At 45.0% G+C, this 20,509-nt stretch overlaps 1 protein-coding gene and 2 long non-coding RNA genes across 4 annotated transcripts in view; 2 read left to right on the forward strand and 1 right to left on the reverse strand.

Annotated features, from left to right (window-relative positions):
* The window catches only part of LOC142559600 (uncharacterized), a 52,546-nt gene that overhangs the window by 4,071 nt on the left and 27,966 nt on the right, over nt 1-20,509 (forward strand). The window contains exon 2 of one of the 2 annotated variants that reach the window (XR_012823168.1): nt 3,166-3,237. The exons of the other annotated variant lie outside the window; for it this stretch is intronic. This is a non-coding gene — a long non-coding RNA (uncharacterized LOC142559600). The remainder of the gene's footprint in view (nt 1-3,165; nt 3,238-20,509) is intronic. 2 annotated transcript variants of the gene reach the window in all.
* Nucleotides 12,671-13,643, forward strand: LOC142559828 (beta-1,3-galactosyltransferase 1-like). The gene has a single exon (XM_075671504.1). The coding sequence runs from the start codon at nt 12,804-12,806 to the stop codon at nt 13,641-13,643; it is 840 nt and encodes a 279-aa protein (XP_075527619.1). The 5' UTR covers nt 12,671-12,803.
* Nucleotides 14,992-20,509, reverse strand: part of LOC142559601 (uncharacterized) — a 227,424-nt gene continuing 221,906 nt past the window's right edge. The window contains exons 2-3 of the long non-coding RNA XR_012823170.1: nt 15,924-16,013; nt 14,992-15,144 (exon numbers count right to left, since the gene is read on the reverse strand). This is a non-coding gene — a long non-coding RNA (uncharacterized LOC142559601). The remainder of the gene's footprint in view (nt 15,145-15,923; nt 16,014-20,509) is intronic.

Consider the following 20,509-nt stretch of genomic DNA (forward strand, 5'->3'; position numbering starts at 1 on the left):
TCAATCTAACAGGCTCGCCCAATACCATTGTTGAAATGAAGGGTTGTCGTAGAGGAAAACGTTACCGATACCCGACCAAGGTCGCGACGACAATCAATGAGCCTACACCCGAAGCTGATGTTGATGTGTGCCATCGTGAACCTACTCGACGCTTTGATAATTCTGTTTTTCAATTTCGTACGCAAAGAAGGAGATACATTTATAAGGCAAAGAAAGCAAGACTGACAAACAATGACATGGCAATAGCTGATAACACTAACTTATGTAACTGAGCACTTGGGGTCCGATCTTGTCAGAAACTAATAGCTGTGACAGTGAAGTGCAAGCACATCCACAAATAAAAGTCTGTGCGCTGGAATAGTGGGAAAATATTTGCTAGAAGGTCAGGTGGCTCCATGACGGTGCAGATTTCTTCGGAAGTTGATCTTGCTAAAATGAACTCTGCTGAGTAAATTGTAATGTCATAGAAAGGGACCATGCACAAAATGGAACACTACACCCTTATTTCGCATTTAACATTCGGTTTTCGCCAGTAATTTTGTTCGTCCTTTCCCTTCAATGTCAGTTCTGATAAAAATATGGCGGATGATATTTCCCTTACGTTAAGCGAATTTTTCTTTTCTTCCGAACTTTATTGTGATAACATAAACACGGTTTTGTAATAACAGCTGTGTTCTACATCTGGACGGTTACAAGCATATATTAATCGGCCCTAGAAACGCGGACGTTGTATTGAAACAGGGTTCAGCTGTGAACTGGTGCCAGAATTGTCCTTATACCAACTTGAGGCTATGAAATCCTAACAGTGAACGCCGGCAAGATTTTATTTCTCTTAATTATCGACCGCCAAATGAAAACTTTTTTTCGCTTTCATACAGGTTTTGAAACGTTTCTGGATTGCATTTGCAGAAATGGCTTTCGCCTCTTCTATGGCGTTGATTTTAACGTAAACATATTAATGAACGATGCCATAAGTGAAGAACTTATAACAATGATTCATACAGCCAGTTTTGTAAATCTTCTTAGCACACCTACATGCATTACACTCAATACATCAGCCTATCTAGAACTGCCAATTAACAATATTGTGACTATACTTTGATCAACGTTGGTTCAACTTTCGCGCAGGATATTAGGGAAAATTGTCCCATCGTTGTGTTATACAGTGAAATAAAATCAACCCTTCTATAACTAGTCCAACTGTTGAGCAAAGCATTTCTGATAAAGCGCTAGAATTATTCGGGAGTGAAATCGGTGCGTACGATGGCTGGTACTTGTTATACCACATACGCAGGTGTTGCGTACGCAAAGTTTCCAGACGTTCTTTCGGAAATTTATCCAGCTCATTTTTTGTTGAAAGAAAAAACGGTCGAAAAAATATCATGAATACCATCAGCGATTTGATGAAGAATAGACACAAAACTACATTTCATCCCACATTTCAGCGTGCTAGGATGTCGGAGCCTTTATCCGCTTTTGAGGAAGGAGCAAGCGCAACGGATAGCTAAAAAAAAACGCTAAGATAAATTACTATCAACACCTATTTTCCGAGTGCGTAAGGAGGAAGCGCCCTAATACAGTCCAGAAATTGATCAATCGCGTCACCCGAAAAGATAACTTCCAATAACCGCGAAGTGTGTGGAACAGTGCCCGGCTGAGCATTCTTAACGACCGTTTTGCGAGCTTCAACGTCCCTGAGAAAGCACCTGCGTTGTGGAAACCTCTACGAGTGCTTGCTATCAAGAGTTTCTTTCTCCCGCCAACAGATTACGTTAAATGTTTAAGAAAGTTCATACACTGAAAAAAAAATAACAGCGGTTTCGAACGCAGACTAGGGCAGTCAAGAAAGTGTGGCGGTTCATATCCGCCATAATAAGCTACATATTTAATTTAATTTCTGTGTCTCGTGTTGTTTCCGGCTCCACGAAAAAAAACACAGTGAGGGTCATATACAAAGATGGCGACAAGAACAGTGCAGCCAGATATAGACTTCATTGTGTTATGCCAGCTTTTTCTAAGGGTTTAGAAAAAAAAAACATTTTTCGCGTATAGATCATGATTTTTCGAAATATGCTTTAACCGAATCACAGTTTTGATTCATAAAGGGTTGTTCTTCGGAATCAACTTTATTCAATGTAAAATAAGTAAAAACAAAAAATATTCAAAGCAATATTTTCAGTTCAGGCCTGTTTAATGATTTTACTGAACCTTATGGGAGTCTGAACCCAGAGATATCACCACACAAATTGTCACAATGCGGAATTTGTGGCAAGCCTCTTGAATTACTGGGATTCTACTTATTTAACCGTAGACAGACAGTTTTACTGAAAAATATAGGACAGGGATTTTTACCATTGATGTATGGAGTGCCTCAGGGAAGTACACTGGGCCCCCTGTCATTCAAAGCCTACTTAAATGAAATCACTCACAATTATCCTTGTTGTTCCGTCATTACATTCTCATTGCATGCATGCATGCATGCTGTAATGTCGTGTACGTTTACGTAAAAACAGCCCATTAGTACGTATTCCCATAATATTTTTCTAGTCATAAGATTTGTCTGTGCGTGTGCTAAAATTAATAGTGTATTGATTATTTTTTCAATTTTATCTGCCTTGGTTTTTTTTTATTCTAAGTATGCTGTTGCACTCTCGCTCAAGTGCATGTGAAATATATAGTTGTTGTTCTTGCGGCAATTCGTTCTTTTTTTGCTTTCTTGTGCTAAAAAGAAAGCTGTACTGTTTTATTTTATCTTTTCTCTATTCCACATTGATCTAGTGCCACCTCATAGTAATTGTATTCTTGCCTGGGCTGTCACTTACTGATTATTAGAGTATTATGAATCTCGTCAAGCGGTTGATAACGCGTTTTACTCGTAATTCCTTCCGGGAAGTTTCTGGAACATAAACTGATCTTAATTGAAATAAACTGAATTGAAATTACTATCCTTAGATGAGAAACGAACTAAAACATGTACATTTTAACAACTGCATTCTGAAGACAATGCCTTCCTCAGCGCGTTACCACCCCTTTTCCGCATGGGATGCGGCCATTTCTAACTTGTATAGCCTCTCTCACGGGCCGATCCCGGAGGTTGTGCTCTTTAAAAACGAGCACCGATCTCGAATTGAATTACGGTGTTTTACGTGCCAAAATCACTTTCAGGTTATGAGGCACGCCGTAGTGGGGGACTCCGGAAACTTCGCCCACCTGGGGTTCTTTAACGTGCACCTCAATGTAAGTGCACGGGTGTTTTCGCACTTCGCTCCCATCGAAATGCGGTGGCCGCGGCCGGGATTCGATCCCGTGACCTCGTGCTCAGCCGCCTAACACCACAGTCACTGAGCAACCACGGCGGGTGCGCCGATCTCGAAGGCACAGCAGTCCGACGTTTCCTCTACTCCACACACGCATGCATGGGGTGACGCGACAGAGTGTCATGCCCAGTGACTCCGCCTTCAGCACGCGGCGGAGCAGTACATCGTAGAGTCACCGTGTTTCTACTGCTACATCGCGCTCTACTGCATCTATGTTACATCGGGCTCGCGCCGGGGAAATTCAAGTACATCGGAGGAGCGGCAAGGAATAAGACTAGCGCCGAAGGGGACTTTCAAAAGAGCAAAAGTAAACGTGCAAAAGGTGCCAGACGACACTCTAACATACTAAAAAAATATACTCGAAAAGCGACTGACGCTCTAGTTGACGTCAATCGAACAAAATGTCGCTCCCGCGCAGCTCTCACATTAAATTTTGCAGGTTCACGCACCCCCAACTCGCCAAGGAATACATGATCTTTCATCAGCTTCAACAAGAGGTTGAATTTCCTTGAAACATTTCCTTAATTTTTAAGTGCAGGGTATTCTACGCAACCAAACAACACGTCTATAATTTATTCAAACACACATCGAGCTAGGCCGGCTATTTCTTTTCTAGACTGCACAACATTTTTTTTTATATTGCTCGCTGCAGGTAGCACATTTCTTGTCGTTGAGCTGGATTACTCGAAGAGGAGAGCATTAGTTGAACGAAAAAAAAAAAAGAAACGCTTAATTGACTGTTTAACAAAACCTTCCCTAATTAGATGTTCAGTTGATTGCTGTACGGCATACATTGCAATTTACGAATTGTAGCAGATCATTTCACAAGGCGTATGTATTTCGAACGAATTCTCAGGATGATACCAGTTTCGAGGTACTTATTCCCAAAGCACGCGATGAAATACTTGGAGTTCCAGTAATATTCCTGTGGTTCAGTGAATAAAAGGGCGCTTTCCTACAGTACATTTTTATCCTTAGACAGCGCACATGTCGAAAACAGTGATATACTGAGATCACGAGGATTGCATTGTGGGCTTGTTGGTAATGCATCTTGAAGGGGGGTGCGGTAGCGCGATTAAAAGACGGGAAAAAAGGAAGACACACAGCGACACACACAGCACTGTGTGTGTCCCTGTGTGTCTTCTTTTGTCCCGTCTTTTAATCGCGCTACCGTGCACCCCTTCAATATGCTGAGAATTCCATTCAGGTAAATACGCCTTGCACGCTAACCTGCTACAATTGGTATGTTGCCATATCGGCCATAGAGCAATTAGGAAGAAGTTTAATTATAGGAATCATGTAATTTAGGGAAGTATGCATTTCGATCTTCTTAAGTAATGCCCACGTCTTCAAGCACTCCTGATCGAGGATTAGAATTTTGGGAAAGCTCTTTGGTCTAAAAAAACACGTGGTATGTATTGCTAGCCGCATTTCCGCTCCAGAAATAGCCGAGAGTTCGGCATAGATGATGATCAACCACTGGACTAATAATTTCATGTTCTCGATGGTACTCTCTCAGTTGGCAAAAAAGGACCAGCAGTGAAAAGGAAAAGGCACTTCAGTGATTCTTCAGAGACCAATATGGTATTATGATATGGTTTGGGGATAGGCTTATATAACGCATTTCGCGGCGCATGTTTATCTCAGTGATAACCTCACACACTCGATTTGATCACAAGTTTACCATTGTGTCAAACATTGCTTAATTTTAACGCCCGACTTTTACTTAAGATATGGTTTTACAGAACAGCGCCTTAAATACTATAATTCTACAGTATACAAAAGCTTATTTCTGTGCACCGTGAAAATATTGCCACGATTAATCTGTTCTGTTCTACCTACCTATGTTCCATATGTTCTAGTTGAAATTTACGAAGGTCTCCAGTAAACAATTTTTGAACTCGAGCACTGCATTGAAAGAAGTTGTATTATTCGAAAACTGTTCAACTCGCATTCGATTATGTAGCATCCCTGTTCTATTCGTATCCAGTTTGAAAAATTACTATTCGCACCTCCCTATAAGTAAACTCTCAACAACGCACGCTCCTCAGCGTTACATAAGCGACTCAAGCTGGCACCACGGTTGTTTTCTAACCAGCTTCCCTCATGAAAGCAGTCCGATGCTCTCTCTACTCAATCGACAATGATCCAAGAAGGCGGGAAAAACAGTTCAGTGTGTTCAACCAAGAAGCTCTAAAAGGAAGAACTCGAAAATTCTATCTTCTGAACGACAGAAAACAGACTCAACGTGGGTGCAGGTACACAAATCAACCGGCGAAAGCCCCGGAACTCTTCCAAAACGTTTCCAGCGGCATGCGGCAGAGGGCAGCACAGGAAAATGAAAAAAGGCGTATTGCCACGCGTCCGAGTATTCCTGCTCATACTTGCTAACGACAGTACGTGAGACTGCGCATTTAAATGGGATCTTTCGATCATGCAGACTTTTAGAGGCAGTTCAAATAAATTTTCCTATGCGGACTTTTTGATGCAAAAGCGTCAAATGACCCACTGAGGGGGAAAGCCCGCGTCCGTAGCATGTGTAGTCTGTAGCAGCGAAACGGCGTCTAAAGCACTGAGAAAGACATTTCTTTCTCTGTGTATAAAGTTCCGTTGGCTGCGACGCCATCTTACAAACGCGCCTCGACGCAACAGAGCGGAGGAAAGGGGACATCAACTGCCGCGATAGCACGCCAGGTGTTTCTAAACATAAAAGCTTTGTTTGTTTTTTTGTTTGAAGATTTATGCTCAAGTCCAAAATTGGGTTGCCTGTCAATTTCATTGATGTGTATCCCTCTCCGAGCTTCGACCATACCAAAGGCGGCCATCACGTGTGGCTCGCCGTTAATCTATTCTTTTTTCATAGAGTTCTTTCTTTTTTTCAAATACCCTGACTTCAACAACATAATTTCTGACAGATGTCGGAGATGTCATTTTGACGTTGAATCTTACTCACAGAAATCGGCTGCAAGTGCATTTTGACCTTACGCCCACAAGCTCCGCCAGATATATATACCGCTACGGCGGCGAGTGGAATAAATGTATTTCGCTAGAATAGCAGCTTGGGGGCTTGTTGGTTTTCCATCCTGCTAGTAATCTTTTGAGGGGATTGCCCCTCAAAAGATTGCGCCGCAGAATTCAGACGCTGTAAAGTGCTGAAGAAACACAATGACCAGTTGGTCCGGGAGATAATTGAGGCAGCCGAGATTACCAGACTTCGTGACCAATGCGTTAGCACGCCGTCCTTGTTACTGACAAAAAAGAACTTGAGCTTTTGCACGTGCAACCACTATCTTCAGTGCAAAAAAGAAAAAAAGTGCATGTTTCACATGATGTGCGATCACGTGACTGCGACACTGTGGGCAATGGTTTTAAGAAGCCGTGTTTCTTTCGGAATAAACGTTGTTGAAAGTCAGCGCTTGTGGTGTCTTCTTGTCTCGTCTCTTGTCTACATTTTGCGCTGTTACTAGCAGGAGTGGAACAAAGCTATACGTCATGCACGCCACAACTGCGACTGCTTGATTATAATTCACGAGTGTAGCTTCCAAGAAAGACATACGTTCAAAGCAAGATGGAGGCTTGAGGTGTTAACATTGCTCGAACAAGGAACGTCGCCGGAACCACCGTTTCGACAAAGGGACTTGCAATATTCAGGGCAGGCGAGGCCCTGACAAGTCCTCTCGTCGAAACGTTAACTTCGGCGACGTTACCTATTCGACCACAGTTGAGAACTTCCCAATAGTAGCTTATTATAGACTTGTTACGAGGTTTTCGAGCACTATCGGCAGCTAACAGAATGGAAGCGAGAAAAAAAGTGAGAACACGCAGAGACACACTGCACAAAGAGACCACGCGGAAATTTGTTTCCTTTAGACGTACTACCCACCTGGAACTTGTGAGTTTCGATGCACTACAATTAGACAAGTTGAGAACATCACTCCATCACGTTTCCCCACAACCACACCAAGTCAACATGCGACTTGAACGCTTCCACGCAATAAAGCGTCCACTTGAATTATGCACGTTCATTTGTCCACACAAATGCTTAGCACATCTAAAACTGAGAAATAACGTTCTTACGTTTGCGTTCAGGAGGCCCCGCAGGGAAGTTATGCCGAGGTATTTCCGCAAGAGCCGTTCGATAACTTCGAGAGGCCGCCATCCCCGAACCAGGCACCCGCGCTCCATGGCACTGTGCATGTACGAAGCACGCCGCACGCCACCCCATCGCTTCGGCACGCAACCTCTATGAGGCACCCTTCGGAACACCGCGTGCAACGTCGCTTGGCTCCAGCGGCACGCCGCCGGTACTTGATGGACACGTGTCCTTTTTTTTCGCACAGTCACCGCTGTTCAGGTACGAGTTTCGGTCAAGCGCGCTCTTGCTGATAGCATCAGCTCTGCCGGGGTTGTCGAGAAAAGGGCGAGGGAAGTAGTGAATACGGGATCGAGGCGTTTCACGTAAAGAAAAAAAAAAAGGCCCAGAAATCATTGACGATGACAGTCAAATGTAAGCGCGAATAGCCAAACGCTTCGAGAAAGAAATTACCGCTAGCCTCGCACGACGGTTGGCCCATCTGCGAAACCAAATGCCTTCGTTGTCGCGTCCTTTCGATCAGTGCACTGATTAGGTAGCGCGCGCAGCTTCCCAAAAGAGGCGCACTTTCTATAGGATTGATGCGCTTAGCGCGTATTTGCTTAAGTGAGAATATTTAATGACCGTATTTGCTACATGGCGTGATCCCGTAGTAACAGAGCCGTTAACCTGCAGATCTGTAGCGGTTGTTAGAGGTATACAAATCGATTCTTCGTACGCTAGATATCATGCAAAATCCTTCTAAGTGCCTTCGCTGAAGAACAACTGGTAGCTGGCATATACACTGACTTCTCGAAGCCATTTGAAAGCTAAAAGCATTTAACAATTACTAAATGACTTGAATTATATGGAATTAGAGCCGCGCTCATAACATCTTACCTGCAACATAAACTGCAATGTGTTTTCATTCAGGGCAATTTATCTCCGTACAAAGCAGTTACCGCAAGTGTCCCCAAAGGGAGCCCGCTCCAATTTAACTTCTATATAAACAACATTACACAACTATGTCGCGCAGCACATAACTAGTGCAGAAGATACAGCCATGTTTTTTTTTTTAGGCAGTCATTGTTATAAAACTCTCCAAAGTAATATTAATGAAACTCTGCGCGATTTACACAAGTGAAGCGTAATGAATTCTCTTGAAATTAACATTGCTAAAGCAACAGCTATTACCTTCACACCTCGACAATCATCTGCAGCGCCCAAGTTGAATCTTAGCCAATTCACGTATAGAATTTTTTACTCAGTATAAAGTCATTTTGTGTGTTTTTCTTTCAAAAGCATCTTTCTTGGGACATCCACGTTAACCATGTTGCTACACAAAGGGCAAAGGTAGTAGGAAGTCTCGCGAAATTCAAGTGCCACTTACCAGCAGCTGTCAAACATATTTATAGCATACTTATTTTAGACGTCAGTCTGACGCTGCGTGTTATTCCCAGAAATAGACTGCAAGTGCATTTTGACCTGACGCCCACGAGCTCCACCAAATATTTATACAGTTACCGCGGCGAGAGGAACAAAACTTTATCATGCACGTCACGACTGCTTGATTATAATTCACGAGTGTAGCTTCCAAGCAAAACAGAAGTTCAAAGCAAGATCGAGGCTGGAGGTGCTAACAGTGGTCGGACAATGAACGTCGCCGGGACCACCGTTTCGAGAAAGGGACCTGCATCAGAGAGCTAACGGGGATAGCCGATATTGTAATACATTAGGAGAAGGAAATAGAGATGGTTAGGTAATGTAATGCGTAGGTTATATAACCGCTCGACCATTAGGGTTACAGAATGGGTGCCGAGAAAAGGAAAGCGCAGTTGAGGATGGCAGAAGACTAGGCGGGGTGGTGAAATTAGAAAATTTCCAGGCGCAAGTTGTAAATCGGTTGCCGCAGAACAGGGGTAATTGGAGATCGCAGGGAGAGGCCTTCGTCCTGCAGTGGACATAAAATATGATAATGATTACGACGACGATGATGATCATGATGATGATGGTGATGATAGTGGTGGTGGTGGTGCTGGTGGTGGTGGTGCTGGTGGTGGTGGTGGTGCTGGTGGTGGTGGTCGTGGTGGTGGTGGTGGTGGTGATGTATGCTATAAGTATGTACAGACGCACATAAAGGACACGGACACAAGTCCGACGCAACTGACCCTCGTTGTCTACACCAACAACCAGCGAGAAAGGACGCGACTCATGCAACAGCCCTGCGACGCACACGGAGACACGTGAGAAGCTCGTACTCGTTTGGTGTGCATACGCCGCACGAGTTTTGCGCGGCGCCTGAACGAACGCCAATCGATGTTGGCTTCACATAGAAAAGCGAATTTGTGCCCGCAACGTGTCACTCATGAGGGAATTCGCTTTGCTGCTGTAAACCACGCGGTAACGCGTGTTTTGCCTTCCTACGCTGCGGGCTTGGGATAGTAATGCCGTTTACGGCCGTTCGGCGTTTTCATTACGAGTCTACATGACTCATTTTCCGGAAGAAAAGCTCTCGGTGCTCACGGCGTTTTAGTGCACGGTGGGTACAAAAGCTCAAAGCCACCGAGTGCGCGTGTCGACTTCCTAACTTCCGCAACGATTGTTGTGTTACGGCAAGTGTAGCGAGACTTGACTAACAAGGCAAGACGTAACTTAACCGTTTTCGTGTCCTGTGTCTTTCGTGCACGTGAAACAGCGACACTTGAGGTCGAGTCGTAACCGCGAGGAGAGCAAGCCGCATGTGACTAGTGTGCGTGCGCAGAAACAGGGCTGCGCAAGCGTCAATGCCTCACTATCTTGTTTTAGAGCGCAGCTGGCGCGCTGCTGCGACGAGCGGCGGCGGCGTAACCAAGCGAACGAGCACGAAAGCGAGAGATGAAAGAGACAACGCGGAGCGGCATATGAAAGACGCGAGCCGCGAACGGAGGAGTCCAATGAGTCACTGAAGGGGCTTCAGCGACTTGCGCGCCCAACCCCACCGCTCTCAAGAAAACGTCGTTTCATGCTCGGAAGCACAAAAGTAACTGGAACGCCAGCGCATATTTCTCCGCAAAGATTTGGGATTAATATCTCGAAACTGGCGTCATCCTGAGAATTCGTTCCAAGTGGATCCGCCTTGTGAACTCCGCGGCTGGTATTTGTAAACTACAGTATGGGTCAGAAAGTTATTAGTTTAAAACGTAATTAGCGAATTTTTGTTACTTAGTCGATCATGCACTTCAATCTTTGTGCCAGTAATGTCCACCTCTTCGAGTAGACCACCTCATGATCTAGAATTGTGCTATCTGGCACAGGCAACCTTTAAACATTTTCTTCAGTGTCCGCTGAAACACACAGAATTTTGAGCAACTGAGTACAACGACATATAACAGCCACGCACGAAACATTCATAGCGCGCGCCCATTCGTGTAATCTCCATTTCTACTTACGTGCACGACACAACAAGCGGTGCATCTGAGGCCGACATTGGCTGCGAAAGCATGCGGAAACTGGCAGGGCGAGACAAGGCATTTCGGAACACTAGCAGCGCAATATCGCATCCAGCCGCTCTTAAAGGGGCCCTGAACAAATTTTTATCGCAGAAAGACATTTGAAGTGAAGATAGGCTATTTCCGAACCACTTTGCCGCAAAGCGTACTTCAATGCGTTCAGCAGAAGCGGAGTTATCGGCAATCGAACACGGCGTCAGCTGTGCTCCCCTTCCTCCTCCAATGCCTTGAACTACGAAGGCTACGGCGGAGACGTCACCGTGGTGCGCAGTTCAAATTTCCGATTTGGTGTCTATGCCACGCTAAACGTAAGCCAAACGCGGCTGTCCTCAGAGAGCCGCAGTCCGCTTAGCCATAGAGTTTCCAACAAAAATTGTAGGAAACTATATGCGCTTAGCCACTGGACTTGTGGCGGCACCTCGCGGCGGTCGCGGTGTAGCCTAGCGCAGCTACCAATAGCAGCCGCTTATTGGAGTGTGCTTTATGACGAAATAGAACACACATAAAAGAGGGAGGACCATGGGGTTTTTGAAACAAGAGCGTTTGAGAAAACGGCGAATTCGCGCTCCGCTTGCGAGCTCCGCAGACCGCGTACGACAGCAGAACTTGGCTGAGACGTTCACAACCGCATATGCTACCCGCGGACTATGTTATTTCACCAAGCGCGAGGGGTTGTTCAGGGCCCCTTCATGAGGAAGCCTTAGCTCGAGTGCTCCTATCTAAATACATGTAAAATGAGAATTCGTTTTTCTCGGCAACCACTGCACCAAGTTTGACAAGGTTTGTTGCATTTAAAACAAAAACTTAAAATCTAGTGACTGTTGGTTTCGGCTTTTTGATTTAGGTCGTCAATTTTTTTTTATTAAGAATTGGCAAACGTCGAAAATTTTCGAAAGACGAAACTATCAAGTTTACAACTCTGTAACTCAGCAACGAAAATTGATAATACAATCCCGTGAATTGCATCTAATAGTACATCTAAGGCGGACAAAATTGATATGTTACACATGAATCTAAAAAAAAAATTAATAATATGAAAATGCAGCTTTTGTAGAACCCTTGTAAACAACGTGAAACATTCATGTAAGATATAAAATGACGAATCGAATATGTCCGCTTTCAATGATCTAATGTATACCGTTTACAGAAGCGCGATATCTGTTTTTTATACAGAGCTATGAATCTGTAAACTTAGTGCTTTAATCTTTTTTCAAACTTTCCAATTTTCGAAAACCTTTTTAACAAAATTCAGGGCCTTAATCGAAATTCCGCTAGAAACAGTCACTAGAATTTAGCTTTCTCAATCAAATGCGACAAATCTCATTAAAATCGCTCCAGGGGTTATCTCAGAAAAAGGTTTTTGCGTTTTACATGTATTTGAACAGGCCGCGACAGAGCTGGGCCCTAGCTAAAGCTTCCTCTAAAACCACATATTTTCGCCAGATGTCGCCCGTGCCGTATCGAGATAGAGCGTCGCCTATTCTAAACAGGCATCTTGCCATTTGTTGGTGAACAAAAAGCTGTAGTTCGGGAAGGGGTCTTGCTCGTGTCAATCACGTGTCAAATGTCATATTAAGTGTGGCAAGAATATTTATATTATTTCTTCGAGGACAGAAACACAACAGCAATGCTTGTTCAAACCACATGCTTCCTTCGACCGACGCTGCTTAAGCAATAAACAACACGAACGTTGCCGCCACATGTTAGCGATATCGCAAATGCCACACGAAATGGTATTTCAAACTCGCGATTTTTCCTTTGGCGATCTTAATTCCTAACATCAACATGAAAGGACTCAGTGTAGCGCGTACGCTTTTGATACTCTCAGCGCTCTCCGTTGGTTTCGTCACCATATATGTCTACAAGTATGCCCGTTATCAAACTAAACGATCTCCCTCGTCGACACACTGTGGTCCTGGAAATACGATGCCTGCCATCAATTACGTGACACAGGCGGCACAATATTGTGAACGGGCTGCTAAGCGACCTTCGGTGCTTATCGGTGTCACTTCAACCACGGACCACTTCGAGGCTCGGGCAGCGATCCGGGATACCTGGGGCGGCACGGCCCTCAAAATGGACTTCGTTGTCGTCTTCCTGCTGGGAAAGACACTGGACCAGGAAGTACAGCGCAAGGTATTCGCCGAACACGGCCTATACGGTGATATCGTTCAGGGAGACTTTCTCGACGCCTACAGGAACCTCACCTACAAGACTGTGATGCTGATCCGCTGGGCTCGGGAAAAGTGCTCTGGGGTTAATTTTGTGCTGAAGACCGACGACGACATGCTCGTCAGCGTATGGGACCTCGCCGTCGTCGTCAACGGTTTGGAGGGAGTCAAACGCACAATGTGGGGCTATCTGCATCGCAATACTACACCAATTCGCAACGTATCCTCCAAGTGGTATGTGTCTCGGAAAGAATACGCGCCAGATACCTATCACCCATACCTCTCGGGGTCCGGGTACCTAATATCTGGTGACAGCATTGCCGCACTAGAGGAGCTCACACACGACGAGTGCTTCTTCCCTTTTGAAGACTTCTACCTGACCGCCATCGTTGCGGAGAGAGCTCAAGTGAGTCGTTTAGGTGTCGGTGGCTTCTCCAATGAACACAAGCGGTTCTACCAGGCGTGCTCGACCCCCAGGGTCGTAACGTCTCATGGTTGGAGCGCGGCGGCATTGCGACAAGAATGGAGTCGCGCTGTCTCCCGGTTGGACTTCAGGCTGTGCGCGGGAATAAAGAAAAGCCAGATGGTGTCGTAGACCAGAAAAAAAAAAAGTGTGACCGCTTGCTGTGTTCATTTTGGACCAGACAGGTAGGTAGAATTAGCGCAGCCCCACTGCATTCCACATGTTATTAAATACGAAGCATTTCTTTGCGATCATTTACCACTTTGACAGCATCTATCTATCTATCTATCTATCTATCTATCTATCTATCTATCTATCTATCTATCTATCTATCTATCTATCTATCTATCTATCTATCTATCTATCTATCTATTTATCGTCTTGGTGCTCACATAGTCGTTTCCTTAATTTGGTATGCATCACAATTAGCATATGATGACAAACGTACATGACGAACATAACTAATCGGTCATGACATGAATATTATGACATGTGTGTTATGTCGGTCATGAAACAGCCGCCTACGTCCTCGTGCTCTCGTGGTCGTTTCGCTAATTGGTATGCACCAAAATTTGCATAGTATGACAAGAGTCTATGGCGAACATAAATGATAGGTCATGACATGAATATCATGATACGCGTGTCATGTATGTCATGAAACATCCGCATACGTCTTGTTATGCACCAAATTTGGCATAGTAGCAAGAGTGTATTTCGAACATACATGATAGGCCATGACACTAATATCATGACATGCCTGTCATGTAGCTCATGAAACAGCCACCTACGTCTTGGTGCGCACAAAAATCGGCACAGTATGACAAGAGTAAATGACGAATATAAATGACAGGCCATGACATGTGTGTCATGTATATCATGTCATGTAAATGACAAGAGTGTACGACGAACATGAATAATAGGTCATAACATGAATGTCATGACATGCGTGTCATGTAGGTCATGAAGCAACCGCCTACGCCTTGGTGCTCTGAGAGTCGTTTCGTTAACTTGGTAGGCTCCCCGCACATGGCTTCGCATAACGTCGATTCCCACAGGGGGTGGGATCTGCCGGCTTTTTTTACCAATGTGATGTGGGCGCCATAAGTTTACAGACCGTGGGACCTGATAAAAACCTCAATATCTTCGCAGCCTTGATACACTGTCCGGTATTCAGATTTCCAATCTGTACAAGCCAGTACAGTGCGTCCTTAAGGAAGAAAATCTCCTCCAGCTAACACACGCCTTTGCGTTATGCAACTTCACGTACGAGGCGACCATGCACAGATGGAAGGTAGCGTAGAAGGACAAACTCAACGTGAAACTGAGGAAGCTGGTCAAACTAGCGCTGGGAATCCTCAAGAACACCGAGACAGAGCTCCTGCTGCAACTGGAGGTACACAATACAATTTAAGAAATCTACGAAGCTCAAGAACGGGCTCAATTGACAAGACTCTCTGGAACCAAACAGGATAGAGAAATCCTAGCCAAACTAGGCTATGGCACTACAGCAATCGAGAATACATACCAAAGCGTTCTGACGGACACACGCCACTACTACACGGTTTGCACACTCCCGCGGAAGATGAACCCCGCGCACCGTCAACCCAGAAGGCTGGCACGCGGATCGTCCAACCTGCGCGAAATAGGTGATAAGAAAATCGTAGCCTGTTTCGTAGACGCGGCACAGTACCCGTTCAGGAAGACCGTTCCCACCACGGTCAATAAGCAAGGTCAAGTCACCACACTCTCACAGTCAAGACCGATCGACGATATTAGCGGTGACGATGAGGGCGAGTGTTTGATTTCTTAAACGCTTAGTCCAACACGAGAGCGGTGAGTTGATGTTAAAAGTGTTAAAAGTTACCTTGCGTTCGCCACTGCTGTTTGCGTAGCACAGAGAACACATAGGGAGACGCGTTTCCTTGAGGCGTTGTTGTGCGCCACTGATTCATTATCTCTGAGAGGGTTGAGCATTATCATTGCATCACATGGCACGTCGATTTCGTGGCATAAGTGCTGAACTTTAATTGAATTATGGAGCTGCACATACTAAAACCACAATCCGATTATAACACGTGCCGTAGTGGTGAACTCCGGATTGATTTTGACCCTCTGTGGTTCTTTAACGAGCACCTTAAGCCTAAGTACGCGAGCGTCATTTGTATTTCGCTCCCGTCTAAATGCGGCTGCTGCGGCTGGGGTGGATTGCGCGACTGTGAGCGATGTCATAGCCGCAAAGCCACCGTGGGCCCAGAAGTGTTCATTTGACGTGCGACCGCTTCCGTATAGTGTCGCCTAGACCCTACAGTGCTTCAATGTGGCTTTGCGTCGGCACACCTTGTGTCAGTTGTCCGCTTGTCAAATCTGCATGCTGTTTTTGCGAAGAAATGGCAGAAACGTTCCGTGGCGTACCTTCCGTTTGCCCGCAACCGTTGTCGTGTCCACAATAGTAGCATTTTCTTGGCTTCTCAGGTCATCTTTTCCTTCTCCCGCCCTCTCGTCCTGTATGAGAAAGATTATTGCTTTTACAAACCTAATAATATGTAAGCGTGGTTGGTACGAGGTTTTAATTTTCTGGCGGCATACATCTGTTCAGAAAGCTATATATTTACATTCTTTATGGTCGAGTCGAGTGGAGTAACGGACGGACGGACGGACGGACGGACGGACAGACAGACAGACAGACAGACAGACAGACAGACAGACAGACAGACAGACAGACAGAAAGACAGACAGACAGACAGACAGACAGACAGACTATTGTCATCACTATTATTATTACGTAAGATAAATCGAATTTCAAACTCAGTACCAAAATTTTTTCAAGTCTTCCTTTCATTGCAAATAACGTTGTTTAGGAATATAGCCTAGCTTACGGTATGTCTTGGCTGTCCGCGCGTAACCTCTTTCCCGCCAACTGGGTATCTGCCACTGCTTAATGACAAAAAAAAAAGAAAGGCCTAGTGCATGACGTGTTTCATTAATGGCGATACGGTACGTGTCGCTGCACTGCTTCAATGCGAAACGCTTTGACGTCAACATGCATCGTGAAAGAGATTTTGCCGGACCTTCTTTCTTTATTATTATTAGAAACGTCACCGAGGTAAAGAGGCTGGAAACATGATACAAACCGCTGGGTGAAACAACTCCTTGAAATGAATTCTCAGAAATATACACCACTCAGTTTCGAGCTAACAAGTGTCAAAGGGCAAGCTAACACTAGTAAACGCAGAAAATTTCTGAGACGAGTGTTCGAAAGTGGATATCTGGCTGTTAGCAGCTGTTTCAAAGTGTGGAGAGAGAACTAAACGTCACGCCGAGTTTGCGCTTGAAAAAAATGGCACGCTTGATATTTAGTGCCTGGCAAAACCAACGCTTTTGGCATAATTGGAAGCGGTAGTAATAACTGCTGAACCATCGTTTTTTTTTTTCAGCAATTTTCATTCGGTATACAAGATTTGTAGTTTGGTTTTCCCGGTATGCTCGGTTATCTAGCCACCTCTTTTATATTTCGTATTAATCGTATAAATAAAGCACAGGTTATGGGTTTTCTGTAGCCAAATCATTTGGGTTTATTGCAACCTTTGCAATATACCAGGTCCTTTGTTTTAGCTGCACCAAATTTTTAGAAAGTTGCATATGGCACAAGCTACGTCTTTAATTTTATTTCTTTGTCTGGCGTTCTTTCCGGCTCCAGGAAAAGAACCACAGCGAAGGTCATATTTAAAGCTGGCTACAAGATAAATGCAGCCAGATATTTACCTATTTGTGTCATTGCGGCTTTCTCTAAGGGCCTAGAAAAAAAGTAGTTTTCGCGCATGTATCATAATTTCTCGAAGTTAACAATATTTTAACTGTATCGCAGTTTGGATTCATAAAGGGTCTTTCTTCGGAATCAACTCTATTAACTATAATATAAGCAAAAGGGAAAATTTTCAAGGTATATTTTCAGTTCAGGCCTATTTAATGATTTTACTAAAGCTTTAGAGTCTGAATCCCGACATATTAACATACCAACTGCCATGGCAAGCCTCTTGAATTACTAGCATTCGACTTATTTAACCATAGATGGTCAGTTTTCCTGAAAAAATATCGAATAGGAATTTTTAACGATGTTGCATGGAGTGCCTCAGTGAAGTATACTGGGCCCCTGCTTTTAAAAGCCTATAAATGATGCCATTCACCTTGACCAAACAGTAAAACTTGTTATATACGCGGATGGCACCAGTTTAGACATTTCTGGTCTTGATACAAATGACCTTAATATAAAATGTAATATTATTCTTCAAAACCCTTCTTATGGTAAATGTCAAACTGTATCAATATCAATCCGAAGGAAAGTATTTGTTTTTCAGAGACAAAATTTATACGCCATAGTATGTCGTCAAATATGACAATCAAATGTATCGAAATCGTCAACGACCACAAAATTCTTGGAGCGCTTTTCAGGTCACATCTTAGCTCGGATGTGCAGGCACGTAGCACGCGCTGAAAACATTCAAGTACGGGGCGCTCTTTCTCGTTGCCAACAACTCCTCCCCGTAAAACTCAAAATACAAATTTATCAAGTTCTTTGGCGTCTCGCATTATTACTGCACATTGGTACGGGTTACGAGAACAAAAGAAAGCATCGGGACTTTTCTTCCTACAAAAAAAAAACGTCAAGGCAAGTTGCAAACCATGATAATTTTGCTCGAGCCTGCAGCTCATTTCTAAACTTTATTATTGTAAGTGTTGAATATATGTATAGTTTTCGTATTCTACGCGCATTTCATTTTTCTTCTTCAAATGATGTTAGGTATTTCCTTACGAGTCTCGCATCTTCGATGATGAAGATTATGAGTGGGGTTTATTGGCGCAAGGGGCAGAAGTGGCCAACTAGATCTCGTAGTTAATGAATAGCGAATATCAAGACGTGGATGAAACACGACTGTATAAAGGCCTAAAAAATGTTCGTTAGAAAGTGCGCAAATATATTGGTAATAAAACTAGGCAATGATACATGACATATGCTATGGAGAAACGACGTAAAACGAAGAAGTGATTCCCTAAAATTTCGCTACAAGCAGCACTGCTCCCTCAACAAGGCCCTTAAGGCCCTGAAGCATGTGACATGTAGGTCGCTACTATCGCAGTATCAGCCTCTAGTGAGAGGATGTGCTGCGAATAAAGTTGGCTTATAACGCGCAATAAATCGACACCTTCTAAAAATTTAACACTGATTTGTTGGTTCTGCTCCCGGAAACAATACCGGATGAAGTGGAATGTGGCATCGGTAACCCCGAAGACAAGATATGCCGTGGTTGCGGCATGAAGAATCCCGAAGAAAGCCACGCTTACAGTAACCCCAAGTGCAGCCTCTGCGGGGGCAACCACCTCACGCGGACAAGGAGTGTACAGCGAGGTTCAAGACGTCATACGTCGTTCGTAAACGGCGTTGGGAACGTCAGCAACGAGAACAGGTGCAGCAGCAGCGGCAGCAGCCGTGGGGGCAAGCGTGACAGCAGACAGCGCGCCAGGCGCCGGGCGGGCGTCGCAGCCGCTCCCAGACAAGGCGAGGTGGAAGCACGAGCGATACCAGGTCACCATCGGCCGCTGGGGTTCGCAGGCGCGAATCTCGTTCGAGGTCCAAGTCGAAGACCCGGTGGAGTAACGGCGCCCAGAAACAGGTGGGCTGGGCAGCGGGGTCTCCCCTCGCTCTTGACATTAGCAATTGCCCTCCCCTCACCTCCTCCCACCCTTCCAAGGACAACGAGTGTAGGCACTGTTTCGAACTCAAGGAGATGATAGAGAGGCAGAACAATCAAATAAAGAGCCAAAACACTCAGATAAAAGGAATGATGGAGCGTATCTAGACGCTCAGTAGAACAAAGAACAGTGATAATGACGTCAGTGTAGTTAAAAGGAAAGTACCCAAGAGAGACAATACCAGCGCTGCTCCAGCGGCGACGAAGCTGATCACGCTACCGGCGCTGATCACGTCACCGGCGTTGACGCAGTCAGTGACGCAAGCTCCACAGACAGAAACGGAAGTGGTTGCCATGGAGGAAGAGAAGGCCGAGGCCGACGCAAATCTCCAGCCAAGTTTCTCAAATGTCTGCGCAAGTGAACAGTCTAACAGTAAGAATGGATAATGGGGAGGCCAAATGCAGCCAACTCTCCGCTAGAGTCATGACGTTGAATGCGAATAATAAGCATCTCACCATTGCCAAGATGAAGTCATCACGACTTAATCTACGGGTCCAGCCGCGATAAGTTGGTTCCGTGCGCAAATCTACCGCTCAAAAAGTAGAAAATGACGAAGACTAAAGGAAAGCAGAAAGAAGCTGCGACGTTATTTCAATGGAACTGTAGGAGTATTAAAAACAAGATAGGGGAGTTGCAACTACACGTTGATAAATTGGACCAGAAACCGGATATCGTAGCGTTACAAGAGACCAACGGCCGGGCCAAGCCCTCGGGATACATCACGTATACGGACCCTAGCGAAAAGGGTACTGCGATCTTGGTCCGCAGCAACGTGGCGGCCACACAGCACGTGACCACTCAGCGAGGTTGCGAACATACGCTCATCGAAATTCACAGCAGAAGAGTGGGGGGGGGGGGACAAGAACGTGTTCGTCCTCAATGCTCATTGCCGACCGTCAAGCAAGGTCATTGACTTTGAAGGCACCATATTGGACTGCATTAAAGAAGCAAGAACAACACCGATTTTAGTGCTAGGAGATTTCAACGCCGCCCACACGATGTGGGGTTACAAATATTCGTCCAAAAGAGGAAACCAATTGGTTAAAGCCATATAGAGGATCACGACGTGGAGGTGGTTAACGAACCGGGAGTAACGACCAGGACAGGCACTAGCACGGTCAGGGACACCACTCCTGACCTGACGCTATAGTTCGGGGGAACCTCGACGTAACTTGGCGTAACACGAAGGTAAATCTTGGCTCGGATCACGATATAATTTGTGTAAACCTCGGGGGGACCGACATCAAGGC

The sequence above is a fragment of the Dermacentor variabilis genome, chromosome 10 (assembly GCF_050947875.1).
Source record: "Dermacentor variabilis isolate Ectoservices chromosome 10, ASM5094787v1, whole genome shotgun sequence".
NCBI classification, from domain to species: domain Eukaryota; kingdom Metazoa; phylum Arthropoda; class Arachnida; order Ixodida; family Ixodidae; genus Dermacentor; species Dermacentor variabilis.